At 43.7% G+C, this 13,168-nt stretch overlaps 2 protein-coding genes across 3 annotated transcripts in view; one reads left to right on the top strand and one right to left on the bottom strand.

Moving 5' to 3' along the window:
* Window positions 1-7,499, bottom strand: part of BMPER (BMP binding endothelial regulator) — a 246,746-nt gene extending 239,247 nt beyond the window's left edge. The window contains exons 1-2 of one of the 2 annotated variants that reach the window (XM_060632862.3): window positions 7,110-7,499; window positions 5,994-6,079 (exon numbers count right to left, since the gene is read on the bottom strand). In XM_060632862.3, coding sequence (XP_060488845.2) covers window positions 5,994-6,079; window positions 7,110-7,242 — 219 coding nt within the window. In that variant the 5' untranslated portion in view covers window positions 7,243-7,499. The remainder of the gene's footprint in view (window positions 1-5,993; window positions 6,080-7,109) is intronic. The other variant, XM_060632865.3, reaches the window with a different exon arrangement.
* On the top strand, window positions 6,098-8,217 carry LOC144614846 (uncharacterized). Its single transcript, XM_078440671.2, has 2 exons — window positions 6,098-7,177; window positions 7,495-8,217. Exons 1-2 carry the CDS (start codon window positions 7,136-7,138, stop codon window positions 8,215-8,217), a joined length of 765 nt encoding a protein of 254 aa, XP_078296797.2. The 5' UTR covers window positions 6,098-7,135.
* The last annotated feature ends 4,951 nt before the right edge of the window (window positions 8,218-13,168 follow it).

Genomic DNA, 13,168 nt, shown 5'->3' with positions numbered 1-13,168 from the left:
AATAAAATAAAATGGAAGGGGAGAATGAAGTGTGGAGAGAAGGAAGAAAGAATAATATTATTGAAATTATAACCTGCTATCCCTAGTGCTTTGAATACTGTTTTATAGAATTAGAACTGGGAATCGAGAGGTCTTAAAATACACACTCAGCTCATTTGCTGATCTTAACTAAGTTCAACAAGCACACTTGACCTCCCGGTACCGTGAAAGGTGGTGTTATTCGTATTCTTTTTATCACAAAAGAGTCAATATACCATCAGCTGGACAGAAGTGCCACAGAAGAGGGTGCGAAAAAGTGATATCCTTTATTTGTTCAACAAATTTTTTATGAACGGACCTTTTTTTCCATTGTTTTGCCTTGCCTGGCTTTTCTGTCTGATTCTCCTGCCTTCGCCATAGCTGTACCCCAGTCTACAGAAGGGCTCCCCTTCTTCAGCATCATTTCCTAGACTTAAAACACAGTTTACTGTTGATGCGCAGTTGAAAGACCAGAGACCATGTTTAAAATGGGATGTGGACGAGATGGGAATGAGGTAGGGGAGCACACGACTAAATGGGCGGCAAAAACCCACTCAGGTCTGGAACGGGGTTGAGAGACTTCCACGAGGCGGGCCAGGAAAATCCCCATGTTGCCAGACCACTAGGCAGTTTTTCCAGAATTACAGCGCTCCTGAGTCCCAACTCTATCCCTCTGCCAATAAAAGTACAAGTGAAGGTGACCCCACAGGCATAGAGATGTAAATACTCTGCAGAAAAACGAGGCCCCTCTTCCATGGAAAGTTTTTTTAGTGTTTAATGGAGAGCAAGGGGAAAACTTATACCAGGGCTCACAGACCACTGGACCAATAAGGAAGCAGCCTAGATCGGCCCAGTCCAAGTCTGGAGGGATAGAAAACCCCACAAATGTTCCTGACTTAGCCCCGTTCATTCATAGCGATGGGTGGGCTTGGCATCATTATCCCCATGCTGCTTCTATTTTTTTTTTCCCTTTTCTGATGAAACTTTGCATCCTACTCCATGTGAGGAAATAAGAATTTAAACAATAACGTCATCATCAACAACAACAACAATGAATCATTCTAGAGAGCTCGCTCGATGCCAAACCCAGGGCTAAGCCTTAAATGCTGTTGTTCACTTGATTCTCACAGCAGATCTCTGAGCTTGGTATTAACATTCATCCCACTCTCCAGATAAGGAAACCAAGCCTTGGAAATGTAAGATAGCCTTCCCACGTTTACCACCAGTTAGAGACAGAGCCTAGATTTGAACCCAGGCCCATCTGATGCCAGATTCAAAGCTCTTTGCCAAAATATGATGCAATGCCAGACAAAAAAGCTCACTGCATTGCAGGTCTTCCTTTGAAAGGGTCTTCCAAATTCCAGACCAAAATCACTTGAACCACCCCTGAAGAGAGCCTATGTCAGCTTCACAGAGGTTGAAATAACTCTTTGAAGCTCTTAGAAGTACTTAAAGATGTCTTTAAATAGTAAACAAAGAAAAAGTAAAAAAGTAGTAAGAGCAAATTGGTTTAGTGGAGACGAAATTGGCTTCACATCCCAGTTCTGACTCTTAGTAACTATGTAACCTCAGGACATTTGCTCTGCCTCTCTTAGCCTCAGTAAAGCATGGGTAGAAATAATTGCTTCAGAGGTAGTACTGGTGAACTTGCTAGCACAATGCTAGAAATAAGTTACTTCCCTTAAAACTGTTCTATTGAATACATTGTTCTATGGAAAGGCAATTGATCACAACACCTTCTAAACAGAAAACAAACAAACAAACAAATCCTGACCACTTCCTTAGTGATCGAAACACCTGTGATAAATGTGATATGAAACAATTTTCAAAAACTTATGCAAATCTATGTATATGTGCATATACTAAGGGCAGTATCTCTCTGAACACATCTGGACTACTTCATATTTCCTTTCTCTCTTTCTCCCCACCCCCATCTCTCTGTCTCTCTCTCTGTCTCTCTGTCTCTCTCTCACACACACACACACAATGAAATCCTGATGTAACATTATCTCTCTCATGCTCAACATGTGCCTAACACTTGCTCAGATAATAGATATCTCTTCTCTAGCCAGTTAATTTCAACAATAAAAAAAAAAAACATGAGGATGTTATGGAGATAAGGCATCCCAGAGAACCGAAGATGCTGGTAGCTACTTCTTTGGTGACAGAGAACTTTTGTGATTAAAAGGTAGAAGACAGCAGACAAAGTCTCCCCTGTTCTCACCACTTGGTTGACTCTAAGACAGGTGGAGCCCGCTTCTTGTAACACCAAATTTCACGTTGCTTTTTATGAGCAGAGGGTCCATTTCTACATTGCACCTCCGGATTTAAAAGAGGAAATTTAAACCTCAGAATAATGTTTTTTGCTGAACAAAATGTATGCCAAACTAAGCTCTGACTGACTTCTGGTTTTCTGAGTCCCGGCCTCCAAAGTTTTCTCAGGTTTCCAGGACTGGGCCGAACTCATTGGCTGGTGCCATTTCCTTCTATGTGACACTTAGGTGGAAAAGGGACAAGAAGTAGGAGTGCCACCTCAAGTCACACTTGGTGGACGTGGCAATGCCCAAAAGATCCAGAGAATTGTTTTAGATTCATTATCTGAGCATGGCTGGCTCTTATCAGCTGTACTTCAGGAAAGGCACCAACGTGTTTTCCTAGGCATTCTGGGGGAAAAAAAAAAAATTCCAGCAAGCAGGGGGAAAAAAATCATACAAAACAGCAGTGAGTCTGAGCCTTCCTTCCTCAGCCCCATAAAAGCCCGTTTTTTAAGGCGGAAGAAAGCCACGCTTTGCTTTCTGACTAAACAATGGAGCACTGGCATCTTTGATCTAAACTGCCTACCGGATTCCCTCAATTTCATGACAGTGGTCCAACTTTCACCTTCCCCTTGAATAGATGAACTGAAGCTTTTCTGACTCCTACACTTTAAAACTATATCCATCACCAGTAACAGACAGGTTATTCTTGGATCACAGCGGATTCTGGCAAGATGCTGGGCCGAAGCAGACGAGGATAAATGAGAATACGATTATTCAGTTCTGCTTGCCGTGGCCACCGTGCCCGCTGTCATCCTCAAAATTCCCACAGAAATGAGCTCATTCCACTTTAAAACATTTCGGAGCTTAAAGGTTTAAATCAGGCCAAGTTGATTTTGTGGGGTTTTTCAGGCTTTTACACTGTAATTACATACAGGACTTCATGCCACCTATTTCCTCCCAACTGTAACATTTTACGTCTTTTTTAAGCATACGTTGAGGTTAGCCTTTTTTTTTTTTTTCTACATGTTATGAAATAAGATATGAACTTGTGCTCAGCTTTAGGTACCTTTCTGCCAAAAGGCTGGACCAACACAAACTAAATATGACTATTTTCTTTATCCAAAGTACAGTTTTGACTATTACATACCCTCTTAATGTACATACATAAAACCGGCTCACAACCAAAGCTCCCTGCAGGTCAGCTGAAATCATAACGAGATTTTCCTTTCATATAATGTGATTAACAAATGTTAGCTAACTGAACTCCAAAAAGACTCAAAAGAAAAAAACAAAATAACTCAAGCAGCACCGAGAAGTAAAATGATTCAACAATCTTCGTATTTTTTCCTTGCTTTTTCACACCTTTAATTAAGCAAATAGCCTGTTCCACTTGATTATAGGTAGGTGCCCTAGAGGCAGATGAAACCGAGAGCGAATTCCAGCTCTATCTACTACAATATGAACTTCACAAGCTACAAGACTCTTTAGCCTCAGTTTCGTTGCCTGTAAAATGGGGGTAGTAAAAGGTCTCAAAGGACTTTTGTGATGGCTAAATTAAATAATGCGGGCTTAGGTAAGTGCCAGCAAATAAAGTGTTTCGTAAATGTTGCTGTTACTGATATTATCTATCTGCTAAAAATGGCTACCTTCCAACCTAAGTATACAATGCCAACCAGCCTCACTGCAGTCTGGGGTGCTTTGAAATCCAAGGACTGCAGTAGATCCCTCAGAAACTTACCAGAACATACACAAATAGAGAAGTGGCCATCCATCTATTCCTTCTCAATTTTATCAAGTCGTTACAAATGTTTGGAAGCACCGACTATGACAGCTTGGGTCCCATAATCCTAAACCTCTGCAAAGGTCGGGAGAACGTATCACTGAACCTTTCAGTTCCTGAAGGAGCTCAAGACATCTTAGGAATAACAAGTGAATGGGATTGCCAGAGTCAGGACTTCACATGTTTATAAAAGGATATCTAACAGCTCTCACTCAAGGCAGATACCTTCAAATGTTGAAGATATAAATGAACTTGCTATCCTTCGGAGCTTAATCAATACTTTTTAGAATAAATAATCATTCCCACTTGAATCCCAACTGAGGCTTCTTTTCTCTTCTGATTCATTCTTTTAGCTTCAAAACAGCAGGATTCTAACAACTCTCTTATTTTCAGTAAGGCTGTGCTCTCAAAGAAAAGCACTATTTTCCACCCTAACGAGAATACTGAAAAGGGGGATTGCTCTGTGTAGAATTTTTCATAATGTTATTCGGGAACAGTTTGCAAACTGTATATTTAAACTTTATAAGTAGTAACACTGCCAAAGAGAAAAACACTATTTTCACATGTGGAGCTCCGAGCACATTTAAATGTTATTCAGTAATGTCCCCTAAAATCTTAAGAGATTAAGATAAAATAATTTACTCATTTTATACAGATAAGATCAGTGAAAAGGGAAGGTTATCACTCCCCCAACCCACCCTCCACCCCCCACTACATTTGTAAATATACAATGGAGACAAAATTTAAATGCAAAACTTCAACAGGTCATTTAGTGAAGGATCACTAACTGACACGGGAACTGGTAAAATCTAAAGAGCCCCTTTCCTGGCTCTCTTTTATTAAGGTAACAACATTTACCATCTCAGCAAATGTAATGTATTTTTACCTCTGTTTCTGTTGATTCCCTTAGTCTTCAGAACCTGATAATCATTTGATACAGACATTCACCTTCACTCATTTATCATTTTGCAACATTGACCTCATCCCTTGTCATGAGAAAGTTTGGGTAGTTTAAACCCAGATGGCTTGGCTTTCACCTAAATTGAGAAGAATCCCTTCTATGGTTCCATACAGCATGTTGATCTGTTAACTAGCAGTCATCTATCACTTTTGGGCTTTGCATTTGACTGCCTTAATGTGTTTCCAACAGGGTTTTGTGATGTGTAGTTCTTAACCAAGTTTTGCTAAAAGTGATTGGCATGTAAAACACTGTCCAGCAAATATGTTGCTCTTTGTGAGTCTACATTTCATCTCAGAAATTCGTGTTCATATAACTTAATCTCCCCCATGTGGTTACTCATTAGATCTTATCATTAAGTATTAAACCAAAATAAATGGAAACAAATTTTTTTTTTTTAGTCTATTAGCCACTGCCAGTGTTAACGAAGCAGCTGACAGCCAAGTGTCATTCTCTGTTAAGGATAGAATGTCCTTTCTGACTCATGCTCCCAGATCAGAAATATAAAGACTGTTCTGGAGATCTTAGGGTATCACAGGCAGAGAAATCCAAGATTACACCTCATCCTCATGTTTGTTCTCTGTGACTGTCACCTCTCTTTCCCCTTGTCAGGGATATCTTATCCCCGACTTTTACACTTAAACGTTATCTCATCTTCCCACTAAGACGACAGAATCAAGGCAGAAAGTGTGGGGGCACCTATGATTTGGTGGCAACAGCCATTCCGGGAACAGACAGTGCCAACGGTAATTTTATCACTGAGACGATGCCTCACAAAGCCCATCTTAATTTTATTTCTATAAGGATGATGTCAAAAATAAGAATCCCAAAGAAATTCAACTGAATTCAATTTGCCAGCTATGTGCAGTTTTGTAATGACTAAAAACCATTTTTAAGATCTGGTTATATTATTACATTTAATGGATTCACCTTGTCTAATGGAGCGATGGGCTTCACATTACCTGATCTCCATACTTACCAAGCAGACACACATTATACAAGGGTTGTCTGTGATGAATGGGATCTGGAGGACTTCACCTTCATTTTCACATTTCGCAACAGAACCTGAAGTGAAGGGGAAAATTCAATCTCACTGAATGGCATTATTGCAAACATTTAAATTTTTACACTAATCCTTTTTGAAGCAACTACCCAGATTCAGAAATCTCTAATGAGTTTTAAATTATCAAACTCAACAAAACCAAATCCCCCCAGAAATAATTATTTTAAATAATTTTATTTGAGGTTTAAAAAAAAAAGCCTGTCATATATAAACAGATTTTCTGCTCTCAGATGACTTAAGTACAAATCCAAGCATTTCACTGACTCTTTAATACTCCTCCTCCTTGATGAAGGTATTTCAACTAAACACATATCCCCATATAAGAAAAAAAAAAAATTTCAAAGTGGACATTAAGGCAGAACAAAATTCAGGACTGTGGCAATGAACAGGCCTTTCTATGAATCTGCCTCATATAATCTTGAGTTTAAATCACTTTTTGAAACAATCTTCTTTCCTCCTCTCTTAGAAACGGACTCAATATTTTCTTTTCTGCACCAGGTGTCAGTAAAGTATGTCCTTCAGAATAGTAGCTGAGGTCTTCACCTGCCTGAAAGCATATCATTATTATATCCTGCTGATATTACCCTTTTAAAATATGACAGTTTCTTTAAATTCAAAGTCTGGAGTGCCAGTGTTTTAAAAAGCACTCCTTACACAGAAGCTATGTCGGAACCTTGTAGAGTGAGAAAGAAGGGTATGTGGAAAACGGCGCAAATGTTTTTCCTTGATACGTACATGAAGGGAAGGGATCAAAACAAGGGTTGAGGAAAACAATAAAAATAAAGAAATTTCTCAAATTCCAATAGAATTTCTCTTGATGTTAACAGCTTCTCAGTCCTCCACCCCTTAACCTACTCACTGCCTTCCCACCCCTAAACACGGCGGGCTTCGCTTCATCCCCACCGGCCAGCGAGTGGCAGGCGCCAAGGTGCTCGCTCCCCACCCTCCGGTCTCCCGGGCGAGACAGTGCCTCGGCTCCCAGGTACCAAGCCTGCGTCCGGGAGGGCCGGTCCCTCCCGCCCCCTCCCCTACCTGTCAAGAAGGAGGAAGCCAGAGACATGGGGACCCCCGAGCAATTGAGCAGCAGCAAGACGCAGCAGGTAATCCCGGGCGAGCGCCGGCAGGGACGCTCAGCCAGAGCCCTGACGCCGGAGAACCAGAGCATCGTCACCTGGAGGGAATCCCGGGCGACTGCAGGTCCCGCGCCGCCGCCTCTGCTCCGCTACCGCCGCTCGCAGTCAAAAAGGGCTCTCAGCCGGCGAGTCGGGAGACAGTCCGCGAAGGAGGGAGGCGGGCGCCCGGGAGGGGGGGCTCCGGGGGGGGGGGGGAAGCGAGGGGCGAGGGGCGCCAGGGAGGAGGGGTCCTGCGGCCAGGCTCCTCCAATGCGGTTTTTTTTTTTTTTTTTTTTTTTTTTTAGGGAGTTGCTCACAGTGGCTTAGTCGTCGGCCCCCCTACGCCAGAGATGGGGCCGGGAGGAGGGGACGGCGGAGCAGCCGGAGATAGGCCGAGAGGAGAGGCTGCGCTGCCGACTGCGCACCACCGCTCCGCCGCCGCCGCCGCCGCCGCCAGGGCTGCAGCTACTGCCCCGGGCGCTGCCGCCGCAGCCGCGTCTTCCACTCCTGTACTCCCCACCTCCCGCCGGCCCCGCCGGCTCTCCGTCCGGCCGGCGCGCGCGCACGCTCCCGCGCCCAAGACGGGGGCGCACCGGCCGCCGCCCGGAACCCGCTGGGGGCGCCCGGGTGCAGGAACCCCGCGCCCCGGACACGTCTCAGCCGGGCGTCCAGCCCGCTCCCCAGCCCCTCCAGGGAGGCCGCCGGCCCCGGGTCGCGGATCCGAGCCGGGCAGGCGTGTCTCCACGGCCCGGCGCGCTCGGTGCCTCCTCCCTTTCCCGGGGAAACCCTCCCTAAACGGGGAATGCCACACCGCTTCTGCTCACGCCCGGGTGCCCCAACCTTATGAGAGAGCAGATAATGGGGCGATAGGGGCGCCTCACCACCCTGCTGTCTCCCAGGTGCCCCAGCTTTGGGAAGGAGCGACAAACGGGGCGCAGGAGGGGCCCAGCAACTTTTCACTCCCGGCTTTGCTTCCCTCTGGCGGGGGCGCGGCAGTGGACTGCTGGGCTGAGCGGACACAGGGGTGAGGCACCTCCGACATCAGTGTTCAGTGCTTAAGTGTCTGCTCGTGGTGACATTAGGGAGGACAGAAGTTGAAACGACAGGCAAGGTCGATTAATAAAAGCACAGAGGCGAACGCTTTTCGCCCTTAAAAAAGAACAGTCGCTCCAAGACTCCTCCCTTCCAACCTCTGGCGCACAGGGGCGGGGAGGTGCCGTTTGACTAATCATTCATTCAGCCGCGAAAGAGGGAGGGACGCGCCGGGCGGCTTATCTCTGGCGGGGGGCGCCACCAGGGACTCCGCAGCTCGCAGCTCTGTCGCCGCCGCAGCCTCGCGGCGCCCTTCTTGCCTCTGCAGCCCTGGGTGTCGGCGAGTCCGGCACGCCCCGCGGATACCTCCGCCGGAATCGCGGCCTTCTGCCCAAGCAGTAGCACCCAGCCTCTGCTCAAAGAGGGGTTGCAATGGAGAAGAATTTTTGTAACCAAATTGTGAAGGCGCGGGGTGGGATTTAGGGAACATTTAGCTTGGGCTGGAATCTGATAATCAGCTGTCTTCGGAGTTCACCGTGGGTTGCCGGCTTCCTCCCCCCAAGAATGGAAACCGGGTCCCGCGTGCCTATCCTCCTGGCAGACCCGCCTGGGAGGATCCCCAAGACAATCTTTGCCTAGCCAAGCACTTTTCTTAGCGGGACGCACTTAGTCTCCCGGCGAAGTGGGTTGTCTGCAGCCCCAGAAACCAAATCTTTGAAAATGAATTAGTCTGTTTGCTAATACATTTAGTCTAGTTCCATCTTATCCCCTCCGCGCTTGGGGCGGGAGTGAGGGGTGCTGTTTATGTGTTTTCATGTTTTAATGCAGCATTGCCCACGTCCCGCACATCAAGGAGCTGATTGGAGCACACTGCTCCGACAGGGAAAAAATAAGGGAAGGGAGAGCTGTCATTAGCCTAGCACGCTCCATTTCCCTCTCAAAACAGGTTTTTAGTAGAAAAGTTAAAAGAAAAGAAAGATGATGTGTGGCTCTTTTGGGGGTCCCCCCTCCCTCACCAAAAAACTGGCCGTGGCCAGGCAGCTTCTTGAAAATCAGAATGTGTTTAACGTATTTAACCATAAAGAGGGAAACTGTAAGAAACAAAAACCCTCCAAACCCAATCTTACCTCCCAATTCATAGTGACTGATTAAAAAATAAAATAAAAACTTTTATTACTAGATAAGCACAATCCGTTGAAACCACTATCTTCTCAATCTAAAAAGATTCTCTCTGCATGGGGTTTTTAGAAAAAGATGTTAATCACAACTTAACTAGGGAAACACAGAATAATGGGGAGACTGAGAGACCTTTTATCGCTGCAGACTTAAGCAGTAGATTTGGATAAACACACATTAAGGAACCAGAGGAAATTTGAAGAAGGCCTGTGAGTTGCTCTGATGTGCCTTCTCTGGCACCAGCCACACACCCTCAAAGGTTTGCATGACAAAATTCTTCATGATGGAATCTAGGTGTGTGTGGCCTTTGTCTAACAAGGGGCGAGGTGATTTGGGATGCATTGAAACCCTCTCTGTAGGTACAAATCCAAAAACCACCTGAAAAACATTTTCATCTGTCTGTAAGTTTACGAATGTGAAAGATGTACAGAAGCCTTTGGCAAACCCTACTCCCCAAAGCATCCGACTCCCCAGAGGACTTACCAGAATGTTCCTGCACACATTCATTGCTGCTGCTACTACCCCTTCAAGTGAAGGTCTATCAGCTGCCAGTTGGTCTCTATCTACACAAAGCTGAGATATTCCAGGGTCCAAAAAGAAAGAAAAGAAGGCCTCATTGAATGACACATAAATCTGCTTTCACAATTAAAACGAATGGTGGTACCACCCAAATCCCAAAATGCTCTTGAGGGAAATCGAAAGAAGACAATGAATGTTTGGCTTTGTTTATAGCATTTTTCAAGGAAAGGAGGTAATGGGGCTCAAAGACTATTGCTTAACTCATGACCCATTCCGTTCTCAGATAAAGTGCTGTCTCGTCCTCTTTACAATAAAATATATCACCTAATCTTACTAAAAGGAAATCAGGCCTGTGGTAGGAGAAATTCTCCTCATCTCTTGCAAAACTGTGATACTGAAGTTGCAGTGAAAAATCCAACTAATATATAATTTAGCCAAAGAGATGATGTGAACCAGCATCCTAAAAATAGAAACAAATAGATCCATCAAAAAGGCAGCAGGGCAAAGGAATAGTGATACCAACCACTAGGGAGGGCCGAAAGTATTCCATAAATGTGTGAAGGTTTTGCTTTATAAAAGACATCAGGCTACGCCTTTTAGACTTGATAAGGATAAGGGGTGGTGCTCCTAAGGAGTTTACCATCTAGTGAAGGAGATAAAGCATGTGTGTAAATGAAGGCAGTACAAGGTAGGAATGAATGTGGAAGTTTCCCCTTGTCTGCAGACTCTCAGTGGGTGCCTAAAACCACAGATGGTACTAAACCCTATATATACTATGTTTTTTCCTACACACACTATGATAAAGTTTAATTTACATTAGGCACAGTAAGAGATTAACCATAACTAATAATAAAATCAGACAATTATAACAGCATACTATCATAAAATTCTGTGAATATGCTCTCTCTCAATATCTTATGGTACTATATGCACCCTTCTTTTGCTGAAGCGGGCTGATAAAACACCTATGCCATGAGATGAAGCTAGGTGAATGACGCAGGCTTCATGACTTCAGTGAGGCAACTACTGACCATCTGATGATTCGTCAGGAGGGATCATCTGCTTCAGGATCTCAATTGACCACTGGCAACTGAACCTGCAGAGAGCGAAACCACAGATCAAGGGGCATGACTGTGTAAAAGGAGGCGATAACACGCCCTGCTGTGGAAGTTTAAAGAAAGAAGAAATTGAGCTTCCTGGAGGAAGTGGCACAGGAGCTGAGCCTTGAAAAAAGGGGAAGCTTTAGTAGGGGAAGCACAATCTGGCAAGAGCAGAGAGTAACAGCCAGGAGTCACGTGGTTGATAGAGAATGGGGAGCAGCCACCCAGTTGGCTCTATTTGTTGGTAGAGCAGGAGCTGTGGGAAACCTGGGAAATCATGAGGAATCTACCGGCAGCACTTAAGGAATCCACCCCTGATGAGCAGTATAAAGTTTACCATGGAGTAAGTGCCTAATTCTTCTTTAAAACAGCCAGATGAAAAAAATAAGTAAATAAATAAAAACTAAATAAAATAAAACAACCAAACTACATTTCTGGAGAAAGGAAATTATTTCTGCAGGTATGTTCAGCAATCTGCACATGTAGTCATTATTAATCATATGGGAGAGCATCATTTCCACTACATCTTTTTGAAAGGGTTTGGACGATACAATGCATAATACACATGAATCCGTTTCTCAACCTTTTTAGTAATGGCTACATAATTCTGCTTGGAATGAAAGTACAAATGTTGCTTTTAACTATTTTTTTAAGCACTGGAGATCTTAGACATCATATAAACCAAATTCCTGCCCTTTCACTTTAAAAATGAGAATCTGAGAGCTAAGAGATAAATGACTTTCCCGAGGTCACACAGCTAGTTAATGGCATAGCCCATTTCAACAAAGTTCCTCTGGTTCTCAGACATGGTGCTTTCCATTACAAATGTTCTGCCTTCTTAAGTCATAGGAATTATAGGAAAGCACCACTGGATGTTTTATATACAATGAAAATTAAAATTACAGAGTTGAGGCAATACTCAAAAATCTATTGAACTGAACTGGCAGCAAAGACACAAATTCTAAGACCATAAAAAGCAGACCACGACTTAGCTTAGCAGCTGTACAGTGAATATACTCTTAGATCACCAGACTAAAATGTTAAAGAACTAACTGTACTCTCTTCTGGGCTTTGCTACTGTTTTGCTTCGTTTCTGTTCCTTCAGGAAGGGGTGGGCACCATTGTAGCTGGTGAGAAGTCCTCCAGATTCTGCCAGAGGGCTCTCCTGTCATTCCAAGAAGTCAGAGTCTCTGAAATTACTTTTTTGTGGCCGGTGGGGAGAGTGGGGACAATGACAAAAGCATCCTTTCAGTGTCATTGTTCTATTTTACTTAAATGATCATTATTAAGATTGAACTGCTAAGTGATTAGCCTGATCTTTTCTCAATTAATCATTTTCTTCATTATTTGTAACCTTAAGGTTCTTTTCGTACGACTAAACTCACTAAAAGAGTTTATCCATTTCTAAAGCAGGGCATTTTGATAAAGATGATAGAACCGAGGCATTTTGAGACACAGCTGCTGTTATTTTGTTATCAAAATAACAAAATCACTTTTCTTTATTTTTAGGGTTTTTTTAAGTTTATTTATTTATTTTGAGAGAGACAGAGAGTGTGCGAGCGAGGGGGGGTTGCGGAGAGAGAGGGAGAATCCCAAGTGAGCTGCCCAGCCAGCTACAGAGCCAGACTCCTCAAGTCTTGAACTCTGGAAACTGAGCCAAAATCAAAAGTCAGACATTTAACCAATTGAGCCGCCTAGGCACCCCTTTTTTAATTTTTGAAATAATATCGTAGTACATAAACTCCCTGTTACTCCTCCCTGGCTCTCACCCACCTCCGACCTTACTCAATTCTTGCCTCAAGGATGATGGTACCTCATGAGTAATGAGATAAGGTTCACGTGTTTCATGTAGCATTTGTTCATTTAAACGTCCATGAGCCAACACACCTGTTTTGGAGTGTCATAGATTCTCCAGTTCTACAAGTACAACAAAAGTGGTTATTGTTCAAAGATGTTTTTTAATCTCCATCAATATCTAAAATATTTAATAAATAACTCATTTTGATACTGGAGATTATAAACATCAGACATAAATTTGACTCCATCATTAGGAAGGCACCATGTTGCTCATTTATAGAGAATAACTTTGAGGAAGGGTCCTTTACCCTACATTCTATCTGGGAAGTCACTCCCCAAACCAACTTTGCCCAAT

The sequence above is a fragment of the Panthera onca genome, chromosome A2, assembly GCF_046562875.1.
Source record: "Panthera onca isolate mPanOnc1 chromosome A2, mPanOnc1 haplotype 2, whole genome shotgun sequence".
Classification (NCBI taxonomy): Eukaryota; Metazoa; Chordata; class Mammalia; order Carnivora; family Felidae; genus Panthera; species Panthera onca.
The sequence above is the reverse complement of the archived record's forward strand: the minus strand, read 5'-3'. Positions and strand labels throughout refer to the sequence as shown.